Raw genomic sequence first — 15,100 nt, 5'->3', positions numbered from 1 at the left:
CAGACTCCTTCTGAATGAGTTGAGGGTCTCTGCCTCAACTACCCTTTCAGGCAGTGAGTTCCAGACCATCATCACCCTCTAGGTGAAGAAGTTTTTTCTCATCTCCCCTCTAATTTTTCTACCCATCACTTTAAATCTATGGCCCCTCATCACTGACCCCTTTGCTAAGGTGAATAGCTCTTCATCTCCACTCTATACAGGCCCCTCTAAATTTTGTACATTTCAATCAGATCTCCCCTCAGTCTTCTCTGTTCCAAGGAGAACAAGCCCAGCCTATACAATCTTTCCTCACTAAAGCATTTTTCCAGTCCAGGCAACATCCTTGTAAATCTCCTCTGTACCCCTCTCTAGTGCAATTACATCCTTTCTGTAATGAGGTGACCAGAACTGCACGCTGTACTCACGTTGAGGCCTAAACAATGAGTTTTTTTTAATTCATTCATGGGATGTGGGTGACGCTGGCTAGGCCAGCATTTATTATCCATCCCTAATTGCCCTTGAGAAGGTGGTGGTGAGCTGCCTTCTTGAACCGCTGCAGTCCATTTGGGGTAGGTATACCCACAGTGCTGTTAGGGAGTTCCAGGATTATGACCCAGTGACAAGGTATATTCTATATCTTGGCTAATAAAGGAAAGGATTCCATATGCCTTCTTAACCACATTGTCGACCTGTCCTGCTACCTTCGGGGATCTGTGGACATTCACTCCAAGGTCCCTCACTATCTCTACACTTCTCAGTATTTTACCATTAATTGTGTATTCCTTTGTCTTGTTTGACCTCCCCAAATGCATCAACTCACACTTCTCCAAGTTGAATTCCATTTGCCACTTTTCTGCCCATCTGACCAGACCATCAATATCCTCCTGCAGCCTACAGCTATCCTCCTCGCTATCTACCACACGGCCAATCTTTGTGTTGTCATGCAGGCCCCCACCTGCCAAGAATGAGGCATATGAATTTGCCACATGAACATTGATTTTAAACTGTTACTGGAGTAAAGACAGAACTTGCTTTTAAAAGAAAACACCAGATCCTTGACTGGAAAGACATTTGCATATTTACAGACAGTGTTTAAAAGGGACAAAAGACCGTTCCCTGACACATTCAATCCACAATGGACTTTTGATTACCAAACATTGAAGGTGGAAGAGCTAGCATTCCAGGTCGATTGCGAAGATGGCCGAATACACAAATGGATTTGGGCACACCAGCTAGTCACATGACTAATCTGCTGCGCCACCTGAGTTTTTTGAATTTGAACTTGCCTCAGAGTTTTGAACTGGCAGAAAGCTCCTGGATTGAGAACATCTCTCTCCTGTCTGCTCCCAACTCTTTCTTACCAGCTTTGGAATCCATTGAAGACACATGAACCCCAAGAGAGAAAAGTCTCCGACAGTGAACAAGGTTTAAGAAGAATACTGGGCCCCAACAAAAAGCAAGAATTACCTACAAGCAAGAACTACCTACAAAAGGACTCTGCAGTGAGCTCAAAGCACATTAACAAGAAACTCTTAGATATTGTCTCAAACCTCTCCACTTTAATTTTCTTCTGCTCTTTTCTGTCCCTAACTGCATGTGTATATCGCGTATGCATGCTAGCGTGGGCACATCATGTATCCGTAGCAGTTAATCGAATGAGAGTTCAAGTTTTAATAAATTTCACTTTTCTTCTTTAAACCTAGGAAGGCCTGTTTGTGCTCATTTATTTGCCTTATAATTGGAAAGCCATGAACAAGGATTCACCAAGGGACAGTGTGTTTAAATTAAATCCTGTTACAATAAGACCAGGTGAAGGCTAAAAGAGACCGCTAGACACCTTTCTCACCTGGTCGTAACAGTGTCGTCTGCAAACTTCTTGATCATGCCCCCTACATTTACGTCCAAATCATTAATATATACCACAAAAAGCAGGGGACCCAGTACTGAGCTCTGCGGAACACCAATGCAAACAGCCCTCCAGTTGCTGAAACATACGTCAACAATTACCCTTTGTTTCCTGCTACTGAGCGAATTTTGTATCCACCTTGCCGCATTTCCCTGGATCCCATGGGATTTTTTTTTTTTTTTTAACCAGTCTGCCATGTGGGACCTTGTCAAAAGCCTTGCTAAAATCCATGTAGACCACATCAACTGCACTACACTCATCTATCTTACTTGTTACTTCTTCAAAAAATTCAACCAAGTTGGTCAAACAAGATCTTCCCTTAACAAATCCATGCCGACTATCCTTGATTAACCTGTGCCTTTCTAAGTGATAGTTTATCCTGACTCTCAGAATAGATTCCAATAATTAGCCCACTACTGAGGTTAGACTGACTGGCCTGTAATTATTCGGTCTATCCTTTGCTCCCTTTTTAAACAAAGGTACGACGTTAGCAGTTCTCCAATCATCCGGCAGCACATCTGTATCCAATGAAGACTGGAAAATAATGGTCAGACCTTCTGCTATTTCCTCGCTTGCTTCTTTTAACAGCCTAGCGTACATTTCATCTGGTCCTGGTGATTTATCAACTTTCAAGGAAGCTAATCCCATTAATACTTCCTCTCTCCCTATGTTTATCACATCCAATACTTCACACTCCTCCTCAACTACAATATCTGCATCGTCCCCCTCTTTTGTGAAGACAGACGCAAAGTATTCATTAAGAACCATACCAACATCTTCCGCTCTGCACATAGGTTTCCTTTTTGGTCTTTTATGGGTCCTACTCTCTCCTTAGTTATCTTACTCGTAATGTATTGATAAAACATCTTTGGGTTCACCTTGATTTTGCTTCCAATATTCTTTCATACTCTCTCTCAGCTTTCCTAATTTCCTTTCTGATTTCACCCCTCCACTTTCTTTACTCCTCTCGGCTTTCTGTAGGAAACCACAGGCTTGTCAGTCTAATGTCGATGTTGGAGAAGTTTTGGAATCCATCATCAGCGACAAAATAAACTTTCATTTGGAAAGACATGGGTTAATCAAGGAGAGCCAGCATGGATTTGTTAAAGGAAAATTATGCTTAACTAACTTGACTAAACTCTTTGATGAGGTAACAGAGAAGACTGATCAAGGTAGTGAGTAGATGTATATATGAATTTTCAGAAGGCATTCTACAAAGTGCCACACAAGAGGCTTGTTAAGAAGATGGAAGCCCTTGGAAGTAAGAGGAAAGTGGCGGTATGGAAACAGAATTGGCTCAGTTGACAGGAAGCAGAGGGTAGCGGTGGATGAATTCTTTTGCAAACTGGTACGTGGTTTGCAGTGGTGTTCCCAATGTCAGATTTGGATCCATTTCTTTCAATTTTTCTAAAGTACCTAGAATTGGGCATAGGGAGTAGCATTATGAAGTTTGGAAATGATTCGAAACTTGGCAATATAGTAGATAGTAATGCAGATAATTCTAGACATTAGGATGACAGACAGGGTGGTGAAATGGCAGATGGAATTCAATGCAGAGAGGAGTGATGCGATGCACTTTGGGAGGATTAATCCAGTACTGGATGAGCAGAAATTTCCTCCAATTAAATATTGGGAAGACTGAAATCATGGTTTTCGGTCTCTGCTCCAAACTCCATTTGCTAGCTACCAACTCCATCCCTCTACCTGGCAACTAGTCTGTTCGCAACCTTGGTGTCACATTCAACCTCATACTCATGCCAGTACTAAGACCACCTATTTCCACCTCTAAGATCACCTGGCTTCAACCTGTTTCAGCTCATCTGCTGCTAAAACCCTCATTCACGCCTTTGTTTACCTGTACACTTCATTATTCCAATGCACTCCTGGCTGATCTCCCACATTCTACCTCCATAAACTTGAGGTCATTCAAAGCTCTGCTGTCGTGTCTTAACTCGCATCAAGTCCTGTTCACCTGTCACCCCTCTGCTCACTGAGTAACATTGGCTTCCAGTCAAGCAACATCTTGATTTAAAAATTTAAATCCTCATTTTCAAATCCCTCCATGGCCTGGCCCCCTCTCTATCTCTGTAATCTCCTCCAGCCCCACAACCCTCCAAGATATCTGTCCTCCTCTAAATCTGGCCTCTTCTGTATCTCCAATTTTAATAACTCCACTGTTGGTGGCTGCACCTTCAGTTGCCTAGGCCCAAAGCTTTTGAATACCCTCTCTCCACCTCTCGATCTCTCTACCCCACTTTCCACCTTAAGGCACTCATAAAGCCTACCTCTTTGACCAACCTTTTCGTCATCTGACCTAATATCTCCTTATGTGGCTCGGTGTCATACTTAGTTTTACAATGTTCCTGCGAAGTGCCTTGGCATGTTCCATTACGTTAAGTATGCAATATAAATATAAGTTATTGATATGGAAAGACAGTATAGTACAAATGACACAATTTTGGAAAAGTGTAGATGAGCAGTGATCTTGGTGTCCAATTACACAAATCCTTAAAGATGGCAGGGCAAGTTGAGAAGGTGGTTAAAAAGTATGAGTTACTTGGATTTACAAATAGAGGCATAAAATATAAAAGCAAAGAGATCATGCTAGAATTTTGTAAATCACTGTTTAGTCCTCAGTTGAAGTATTGTGGACAATTTTGGATGCCACACTTCAAGACAGATGTAAAGTCCTTGGAAAGGGTACACATGAGGTTTACCAGGGACAAGGGACGCCAATTATAAGGAGAAGTTAGAAAGTTTAGGACTGTTTTCCTTGGAACAGAGAAAGTTAAGAGGTGCCCTAATCGGAGTTTCAAGATGATGAGAGGATGTGATAGAGGATAGAGAAAAATTATTCCCTCTGGCAAGTGGATCACTAAACAGAGATCATAGATTTAAAATCATTGGCAAAAGACTCAGAGTGGTCGTCATGTGGAAAGCTCTACCTGAAAAAGTGTTGGAATTCAATTCCATAAATAATTTAAAAAAGGAGTTGGACATGTATATGGATATGCAAAAGCTTTGGGCCTAGGCAACTGAGGATGAGAAATTTATAGGTTTATGGACAAACAGCAGGCATGTGGGACTAAGCACAACTGCTTTTTCAAGAGCCAGCACAGACAAGATGGCCTGAATGGCTTCCTTCTGTGCTATAAGTTTCTATGATTGCCTCATTTACTTAGATTATTGTCTATCAATATAGGCTAACAGAACTTGGAACACGCCTCATCAAAAGGGCAGCGTTTTCAGTAGTGCAGTGCAGTGCCAGTGTTAAATATTGAACCAATATCTTTCTACTGCACAGACATGACCAATGGGAAGAAAGCAGGCAATTACTATTTTGCCATACTGAGCTTTCTATTTTAAGATTATGAATTTCAATTCTGTTTATTGATATACTAGTGCTGTGCAGGTAGATGCAGGAAGGATGTTCCTGATGGTGGGTGAGTCCAGAACCAGGGGTCATAGTCTAAGGATACGGGGTAAACCTTTCAGGACTGAGATGAAAGAAATTTCTTCACCCAGTGAGTGGTGAGCCTGTGGAATTTGCTACCACAGAAAGCAGTTGAGGCCAAAACATTGTATGTTTTCAAGAAGGAGTTAGACATAGCTCTTGGGTCAAAGGGATCAAAGGGTATGGGGCTAAAGCGGGAACAGGCTACTGAGTTGGATGATCAGCCACGATCATAATGAATGGCGGAGCAGGCTCGAAGGGCCAAATGGTCTACTCCTATTTTCTATGTTTCTATGTGTCTAGGGGTCTTTTGCTGTCTTTACTTGGTCTTGGTGTAACAGAGTTTAATTTTAAACACAGTGTTTTGAGCTGCCCTTTTTATGAATCCTTGTTCACGGTTTTCCAATTATAAGACAAAGAAACCAATTCACACAGGCTTTCTGAGGTTTAAAGAAGAAAGATGAAATTTTATCAAACCTTAAATTTAAACTCTATCATGGTTCATGCCTACAGATATACGATGCACCCTCGCCAGCATGCACACGCAATATACACATGCAGATAGGAACAGGAAAAAAAGGAAAATATAGTAGAGAGGGGTTTGAGGCAATATCTTGTTACGGTGCTTGAAGCTCACTGTAGTCCTTTTGTAAGTAGTCTTGCTCTTCAATGGGGCCCAGTAGTCTTCTTAAAACCTTTTTCACGTAGGAAACCTTTCTCTCTTTGAGTTTCACGTGTTTTCACAAAATTCAGTTCCATGGGAAGGAAATGGAAGCAGGCAGACAGGAGAGACTGTAATTCTTGCTTCAGTTCCAGGAGAGATCTTTACCCCATGAGCACATGACTTTTTCCGAGTTCAAATCCTTTGTTGGAAGTTCAAATTCAAAAGACTTTAGCCAGCTGATAATGTGACTAAAACTGGTTTAACCACTTCTTCTGTGTATTGGAGAAGCAACAACTAGGTCCCTTTTGTTCCAAAACTGCTAGTTACTATACAAAAATGTATTTCCAGTCAGGGGCTTGCAATTTTAAATTTTAATGTTCATGTGGCGAAATAATGTGTGCCTGTGTCTTGGTAGGTGGGTGGTTTGCCTGACGATTGGTGAGAGATGGAGATGTGGTGCATTGAGCAGTGTGTGAGGTTACTGTTGCAGTTAGTGCAATATGGCATTTGAAGTTGAATTTAATGGCCTTGACCACTCTTGTAAAGTCATTGAACTTCTTGCGGCACTGCACCAAGGTCCTCGGAGCTACACTGCTGGCAATGCCCTGCACAGCTATCTGCTGCCATTGCCTTCTTGAGGTCTGTCTGGAGGTTATCCTGGTCCCTTGTGGCTAGAGGATATCACTCCTGTCAACCTTCTGCATCAAGGCTTCCAGTGCTAGGTCAGAAAACCTCTCTGCCATGTTGTGCCATTCCGTGTCTTTCCCTGGTCAAAGTAATTTGTTATACGAGTTCCAGCAGCTGCTCCTTTTAAGAGGTGCAGGCTTGCTTGAACTTGTGCTAACCCCTCACGATTTTGCATCCCCTACTCAGGCATGCAGCCACTCAACAGCACGCTCAGCGCTGACTACACACTTGTTTTTTAAATTGGTTTATGGGATGTGGGCATCGCTGGCTAGGCCAGTATTTATTGCCCATTCCTAATTGCCCTTGAGATGGTGGTGATGAGCTGCCTTCTAGAACCGCTGCAGTCCTTGGGGTGTAGGTACACCCACAGTGCTGTTAGGAAGGGAGTTCCAGGATTTTGATCCAGTGACAGTGAAGGAATGGCGATATAGTTCCAAGTCAGGATGGTGTATGGCTTGGAGTGGAACTTGTAGGTGGTGGTGTTTTCATGCATCTGCTGCCCTTGACCTTCTAGGTGGTAAAGGTTGCGGGTTTGGAAGGTGCTGTTGAAGGAGCCTTGGTGAGTTGCTGCAGTGCATCTTGTATATGGTACCAGTGTGTGTCGGTGATGGAGGGAGTGAATGTTTAAGGTGCTGGATTGTGTGCCAATCAAGCGGGCTGCTTTGTCCTGGATGGTGTCGAGTTTATTGTGTTGTTTGAGCTACACTTATCCAGGCAAGTGGAGAGCATTCCATCACACTCCTGACTTGTGCCTTGTAGACCTGGTTGTCAGGCATTGGCAAGAAAGGAGGCGAGTTACTCACCGCAGCATTCCTAGCCTCTGATCTCTTGTAGCCACAGTATTTATGTTGCTGGTCCAGTGCAATCATGTAAATGAGCAGGCAGCACAAAATTTCCGTGCTGCCTGCTTCAGAAGGAACGGGCCAGATAAATCGTACATCGTGACCTCTGCACCTATTTTCAGATTTTATCCCGTTTTCTTGCAAAATGTTTTTAAAAATTATGGAAGTTTTCCCATTTTTAATGCAAATATTCTGATGTCATATAAATTTTAGGTCTCAGCAAAGAGCAAAAAAAAAATGTTCCAAAGCACTTCATGATCAATGAATTGCTTGTGAAGTGTACTGACTCTTGCTATTTTGGCAACCACAGCAGCTAACTTCGACACAGCAAGGTTCCATAACAGCAAGACTGATTTTCGCTAAAGAACCTAAAGCATTGCAAAACAGTGAACAAACCAATTTTTGGACTTACTCAAATGATCAAGAGATCTAAAGCATTATTCGAATACATTTGCTGACATACATTTGCAGAAATTGTACGAGGATGCAAATAAGCAAGTCACAAATTTACCACAATGCAAGCCCAAAGGCCAGTGTCCTGAGAGATGAAGTGATGACAAAATAAAGCAATGAATATGATCAGTCCAGCACATCATATCAGACCTATTGAAAAATGTGATTTAGTATTTTATTTTCTTAATTTATTTAGTATTTGTTGCTCCTTTTGTTCAACCCATAGTCTATGCTTAGCAATTTATTTTTACGCATTTTGTGGCTAAGTTGTTCCTTACAGTTAATGAAAAGTCAGTACACACTTGGAACTTCAATTAGAGAACCAAAATTACATGAAAGAATGGAAAAATAATGAGCAATAATGAGGTTGATTAAGTGGCATAAAGTGGTGATTTTGAAAAAGATTTAAGTTTAAAAAAATTAAAAGATCAAAGCGAAGAGTTATTAACTAAAGGCACATTAACCAAGTAAATATGAAGAAAAATTATACAACAGTAGGTTGCTTATTTTAAAAAAGCAAATATTCTCAGCTATTACAAGGTATCTGTCTTATTCAAAAGGACACCAGCAATGCTCAGGCAATTTATAACCATAATTTGAACTATGAGGTGAGATTATTGCATAGTAGCATTCCCAATATATCTATTTTTTATTTTATACGGTTACTAGTTGATAGCTCACGGTGTTGCTCATGGGAGTCAGAGTTTTATGCAATTAAATGAAAAACAGATAGGCTGGTCAAAAGGCAGCAGGTGCATTCAGTGTGAAATAATCTTAAAGAACGAAAGACTCGCACTTATATAGCGCCTTTCAAGACCACCAGACCGTCCCAAAATGATTTACAGCCAATGAATTACTTTTGATGCGTAGTGTCAGGCAAGCCCCTGCACCAGCCAAGAATGAGAAAAATTAATTTTGCCACATGAACATTGATTTTAAACTGCTGATGGTGAAGAAAGAACTTGCTTTAAAAAACAATTGGAGACTTTGGCTGGAGAGAGACATTAGCATGTCCGCAGACAGTACTTCAAAGGACAAAGGGGCTATTCCCTGCTCCAATTTAATCCACAATGGACCTTTGATTACCAGACGTTGAAGATGAAAAGGCTAGCATTCCAGGTTAACTGCTAAGATGGCCGAATACACAAACAGACGTGGTCGGATCGGTTTGGTCACATGATTGGCTGACTGTTGGGAGTTTTTTGAATTTGAACTTCCAACAGGGGAATTGAAAATTAGAAGGCTGTTAGCTCCTCGACTGAGAACAGCTCTCTCCTGCCTGCTCTCATCTCGCTCTCACCAGCTTCAGAAACCATCGAAGACACATGAACCCCAACAGAGAGAAGTTTGCTACAGTAAGCAAGGTTTAAGAAGAATACTGGGCCCTAACGAGAAGCAAGACTACTTACAAAAGGACTACAGTGAGCTTGAAGCATAGTAAACAAGAAACTCTTCTGATAGTGCCTCAAACCTCTCCATTTTATTTTTCTTCTGTTCTTTTCTGTCCCTATCTGCAAGTGTGTATCGCGTGTGCATGCTAGCATGGGTACGTCATACATCCGTAGGCGTTAAGCATATTAGAGTTTAAGTTTGAGGTTTAATAAATTCCACTTTTCTTCTTTAAACCCAAGAAAGCCTGTTTATGTTCATTTCTTTGCCTTGTAATTGGAAAGTGGTAAACAAGGATTCACCAAAGGGAGAGCTCAAAACACAGTGTGTTGAAAATTAAACCCTGTTACAATAAGACTAGGCGAAGACAGTAAAAGACCCCTAGACACCTTTCTCACCTGGTCATAACAGTAGTCTAAGTTGTAATGTGGAAAATGCGGCAGTCAATTTGTGCATAGCAAGTTCCCATAAACAGCAATGTGATAATGACCAGATAATCTGTTTCTGTGATGTTGATTGAGGGATAACTATTGGCCAGGACACTCAGGCTAACTCCCTTCCAATTCGTCAAAATAGTGCCATGGGATCTTTTACATCCATGTGAGAGGACAGATGGAGCCTTGGTTTAACATCTGAAAGATGGCAACTCTGACAAGTGCAGCATTCCCTCAGTACTGCACTGGATTGTCAGCCTTGATTTTTGTGCTTAAGTCCTGGAGCCGGACTTGAATCCACAACCTTCTTGACTCAGAGGCAAGACAGCCATGATTGACATCTTCAGCCATACATTTTGGATGCAAGATGATGGAAAATACATACACCTTAAATGCTAAGATTTTAAATGGAGTAGTGACCTTGGTGTACAAATATATAGTCAGTAAAAGGTGGCAGTGCAAGTAGATAAGATCATAACAAGGTAATCAATTCCTTGTGTTTTATATCTAAAGGCATACAATTCAAAAGCAAGGAAGTTATCTTGAACTTACACAAAACCCTTTTCAGGTTGCATTGAAATATTATGCACAAGTTTGGGTAGACTATTATAAGAGTGATATGAAGCAATGGAAAAGCAACATAGATTCACTGGGACCAGCGATGAGAGGTTAATGTTATGAAGAGACTTGAGAAGATTTTTCCTAAGAGCAGAGACGTTTAGATGACCTGATAGAGGTCTTTAAAACTATGAAAGTTTACGACTGAGTAAATACTAATAGATTCTTTACACTAGTCAGCACGATAGCAACAAGAGGGCACAAATTTAAGATAATTGCAGAAAGCACCAATGGACATGCTAAAAACATTTTTAGAGGGATAGAATTGAAAAGCAAAGAGGTTAAACGTGTATCAAACCTTGGTTAGACCCCATGGAGTACTATTCACAGTTCTGCCATGTTATAAAAGGACACAGAGACACTGGAGAAAGTGCAAAAAAGATGCACAAGGATGATTCCAGAACTGAGGATATACTTATCAGGAAAGGCTGAACAGGCTAGGGTTCTTTTCTGTAGAAAAGAAAAGGCTGAGGAGTGACCTGATGGAGATCTTTAAAATTCTGGAAAGGTTTGATAGAGTAGACATAAAGAAAATGTTATATGGAAAGGAAGAATGTGCAGGGTTATGGGGAGAAGGTGGGGGAATGGAACTGAGTGAATTGCTCTTTCGGAGAGTTGGTGCAGACATGATGGGCTGAATGGCCTCCTTCTGCACCATAACAATTCTGTGATTCTGTAAAGAAGGTGAAATTCTGTACCATAAACTATTGTATTGTTGAAGCAAAATCCACATTTTTTTTTTAATGAAATTGGAAAGTTCTTGAAAAAAGTTCAGGGAAATGAGGAGAGGGATTAAGCGAGGTGGTTCATGCAGGGAAAAACATTTGCACAGATTTTATGGACCATAAGGCCCATTTCTGTGCAGTAATATGGTAATAGGGCCACTGATTTATATTTTTTGACTCATTCTTGAGATATGGACGTCATTGTAAAGGCTAGCATTTATTGTCCACCCCTAGTTGTCCATGAGAAAGCGGCGGTGAGGTTTCTGCTTGAACCACTGCAGTCCGTGTGGTGAAGGATGGTGCATGATTTGGAGGGGAACTTACAGATGGTGGTGTTCCCACACACTTACTGTCCTCGTCCTTCTAGGTGGTGGAGATTGCAGATTTGGGAATTGCTACCAAAGGAGCCTTGGCGACTTGCTGGAGTACACGTTGTAGATACACTGCAACTACAGAATTCTGGTGATGAGAAGATCTACTTTGTCCTGAATAGTATTGCGCCTCTTGAGTATTGTTGCAGCTGCCAGGCATATAGAAAGTATTCCAACCCTGACTTGCAGGTGGTGGAGAGGCTTTTTAGGGTAAGGCGATTGTCACACATCACAGAATATCCAGCCTATTACCTGCTCTAGCAGTCACGGCATTTTTGTAGGTTAAGGATGCTCAATAGAGGCTATTCATAACAGGGGGCCGGCGTCAATTGTGGTGGCAGTGGGGTGGACATTTCTTTAAAGAATTCTCTGTGCCTGTGAATGAAGAAACTTGAATTATCTAAAATAAATACTAAAAGTTACTTGATGGCAGCAAGAAACAAAATTAAAATCATTAACTTTAACCTTCTCTGAAGAGAACAGGGATTAAAAATACAAAAAACAACTGGAGAAACAAAGCAGTTGGCAGATGGACAAGCAGCAGCGCCACCTAGTGCCGGGAGGATGAAAGTTAAGTATATTTTTATCATGCATAGCAACATTACCCAGGCATAAATGAGTGACCTTTATTTCACCTTCAATAATCAAGACACAACTATTGGGAAAAAATATCAAGTCCAAGTCCAAACTTTTGGGAGAACTTGAGACTTTTTAAATTAAAGCTTGAATGATAAACATGAAGGACAATGGAGTAGGTAAATTTAAATCAGGATGTTATGAAATATGTAATTTTTTGATGTTTTTATTTTGTTAAAAGTATTAATTTAGGCACTAGAAATTTTAGTTTAAAAAAATCACAGGCCATTTTTCTCAAAGTGTTGTAAGTGATTCAATTGGTTCAATTTATCTTTTTCTAGTGTTTTTTTCAATATATTGATAGGTTCTCTGATTCGTCATTCAAGATTGGTTGGTTTCTCCAAATCTTTAATAGTTTCTCATTGGCAACTTTCTATTAGTTTAACTTGTTTTCATTCCTACATTCCCTGCTTATTCAGTTCTGATTTTCTGCAGTTTTACTTTTAGCCAAAGTGAGACAGGCAGCAAGTGCACATTAGATACAAAACTGGTAATATATTATAAATAGACAGACAAGTACTATTTGCATTTAAGCAACAGAGGCATGCCCAAAGTCTTTTAGGGAATCCTAGACTTGAGCTGCAAAAGCAGGACTTGCTGGATTGTTGAAGCATTTTCAATATAGTGCCCTCAAATTTTCTAGTGCAAGTCATGAAGCAATGGCAACCATGGGTGGATGGAGATGGCTGGACAATAGTATGGAAAGAGGACAAACGATCACTTAGGATTTTGATTCGGGTTGATAGGAGTGGGTGGAAAAGAGTTGCCAATGGGTTGAAGGCCAACTGTGTGCAAACAATGCCACCTAGCTTGGAGATGCAATTGGGAAGTAGGTATGATACATAGTAAATGAAATAGCCAGACAGAAATAGGCTTGGCAAGAAGTAAATGTGACACTGACAGGAAGTGCATACATTGTATATGTCATGTCACTCAAGTCTAAGAGTTTCTTCCTGTAACACCTCCTTTGTCATACAAGCTCAAAGCAAATCAGAACTGAAAAGGTAAGAATGTACTTCTGTCTGCTGGCTTTAAATTCACAATGTGAACTGTTCCTAGTGGGCAGAAGTCAACAGTAGCAACGTGTTCCTAATTCAGCACAGATCGTCAATCCTGCTCAGAGAAATCATAACATGGCTGTTGTAGGAAGCAGAAAAAATGAAGTGGAAAATAACTAAGAATAGTCGCAAGTGAAACTAATATAGTTGCAACATATAATGAGGTTATCCTTAACACCTGTGCAGATTTCTTCTACAAGGTTCTTATATATTTCTTGTCTACTATCAAACTTGCCAATGCTACCAAGTCATGTGGTTAAGTGACAAGTACAACAAACAGTTAACAAAAAGTATTTCATACTGTAAAAAAGAGCGTGAAATTATCTGGCAACTCACACACAAGGTTTAGTCTGATACAGCATCTATGGAAGAAATGAACTTAATTGGTAAAATGGTCTTTTTTCATCCAATTGCATTTTATTTGGTTTGCAACTGGGAAATTAATAATTATCTTACAAGAGAAAAGAAACTGGTGCATGGGAAGCATAGAAATTGTTGCCTCTTAACTCCCAGCATTTTGAATGGAAAAACAGTTCAGAACAGATACACATAGCCGAACAATAAAAAATACTTTAAATGTTTTATAAGAATAATCGGAAATGCCCAAAGACACTTAAAAAGGAAAGACTGCACAATGCCTAAAGGTGCTTGGAATCCCTGGAATAAACACACCATTAAAATGCATTGTATGTTAAGAAACATGAACTCTTGAATAGTTTACAATGCAACTTTGATCTACCTTAAAGTACAGTTTTCACCTACAGCAGTTTGTACATTATGTTCTGAATCACGTCCTTTTGGATCATTATCAAACCACTTTGGAAAGTAAAAGACCTATAGCTACAGTCTTGAAGCATTCAATGTTTCTGATTACCTGCAGGTCTTCTTCCAGAGAAGTTACTCTTCGATTGGCTTCTCTTTCAAGCTCCTCCATTGTCTGAATCAGGACATCATTTTGTTCACTTAAGTCATTGATGTAAGACTGCAGAATCTGCACCTTCAACTAAACAAACAAGGAAAAGTAAGAAATGTGTCGAAATTCTAATATTAAACTTATCTCGACAGTACCAGATTTGGATCTCAGATAGATACTATTAGTGAATACTTGAAAAATAAATAAAGTACAGAATGCAGAGTATGAATAAATGGATATTTCTGACATTTTCAAGATAGAACTTGAAAAATGTCTTATGGGTTTGTTTTAAGACACACATACACACAAGCAGATCCCAATGGCATTGCACACAGTGGGTTGGAGTATACAGTTTGTTCAGAAAAACTGCAGGGGCGTTAAGTCATGTAACGCACAATAGACAATTCCTAGGCTCTGACAGTAGTATAGGATAGCAGGACTTGGCAGCTTTAGGGGATTATGGTGGAGAAAGAGCTCCAGGGTATGGCACTATCAAGTATGGCAGCTGTGTGATCCAAGGGTCTGGCAAAATTGAAAACAGACTAAATAGAATGCAACATGGCCCACCCCAGCCCACTGTTCCCAGCCATTTCCAGAGATTTGCCACTCTGGGCTTGAGCAATCTGGCCAAATTGTGGCTTGAAGCCTTTTTTTAAGTGCAAAAGAAAGACGACAGGGAGGGAAAGGGAGAGGAAAGGAGAAGAAAAGAGAGTGGAAGAAAGCACAAGGAAAGAGAAGAGAGAAGACAAAGAGAGAAAAATATAACAAAATAAAGCAGCAAGAAGAGAAGAGAAAGGAAAAAGAAAAAGAGAGCCCTACAAACTGTCTAGAAACTCTGCTTTCCTCCAACTCTGAATCCTTGTGCACCCACCCCATCCATTTCACCTCACTGTTGGCAGACATGCCTTCAATCATTTAGGCCCCAACCTCTGGAATTCCCTCCATAAGCCTCCCTGTCTTTCTCCCCACCT

At 40.5% G+C, this 15,100-nt stretch overlaps 1 protein-coding gene across 1 annotated transcript in view; it reads right to left on the bottom strand.

The window, feature by feature from the left end:
* LOC137378580 (early endosome antigen 1) overlaps positions 1-15,100 on the bottom strand; it is a 1,009,825-nt gene that overhangs the window by 933,476 nt on the left and 61,249 nt on the right. Inside the window, exon 3 of the mRNA XM_068048885.1 lies at positions 14,091-14,219. Coding sequence (XP_067904986.1) covers positions 14,091-14,219 — 129 coding nt within the window. The remainder of the gene's footprint in view (positions 1-14,090; positions 14,220-15,100) is intronic.

Source organism: Heterodontus francisci, chromosome 17 (assembly GCF_036365525.1).
Source record: "Heterodontus francisci isolate sHetFra1 chromosome 17, sHetFra1.hap1, whole genome shotgun sequence".
Taxonomy (NCBI): Eukaryota; Metazoa; Chordata; class Chondrichthyes; order Heterodontiformes; family Heterodontidae; genus Heterodontus; species Heterodontus francisci.
The sequence above is the reverse complement of the archived record's forward strand: the minus strand, read 5'-3'. Positions and strand labels throughout refer to the sequence as shown.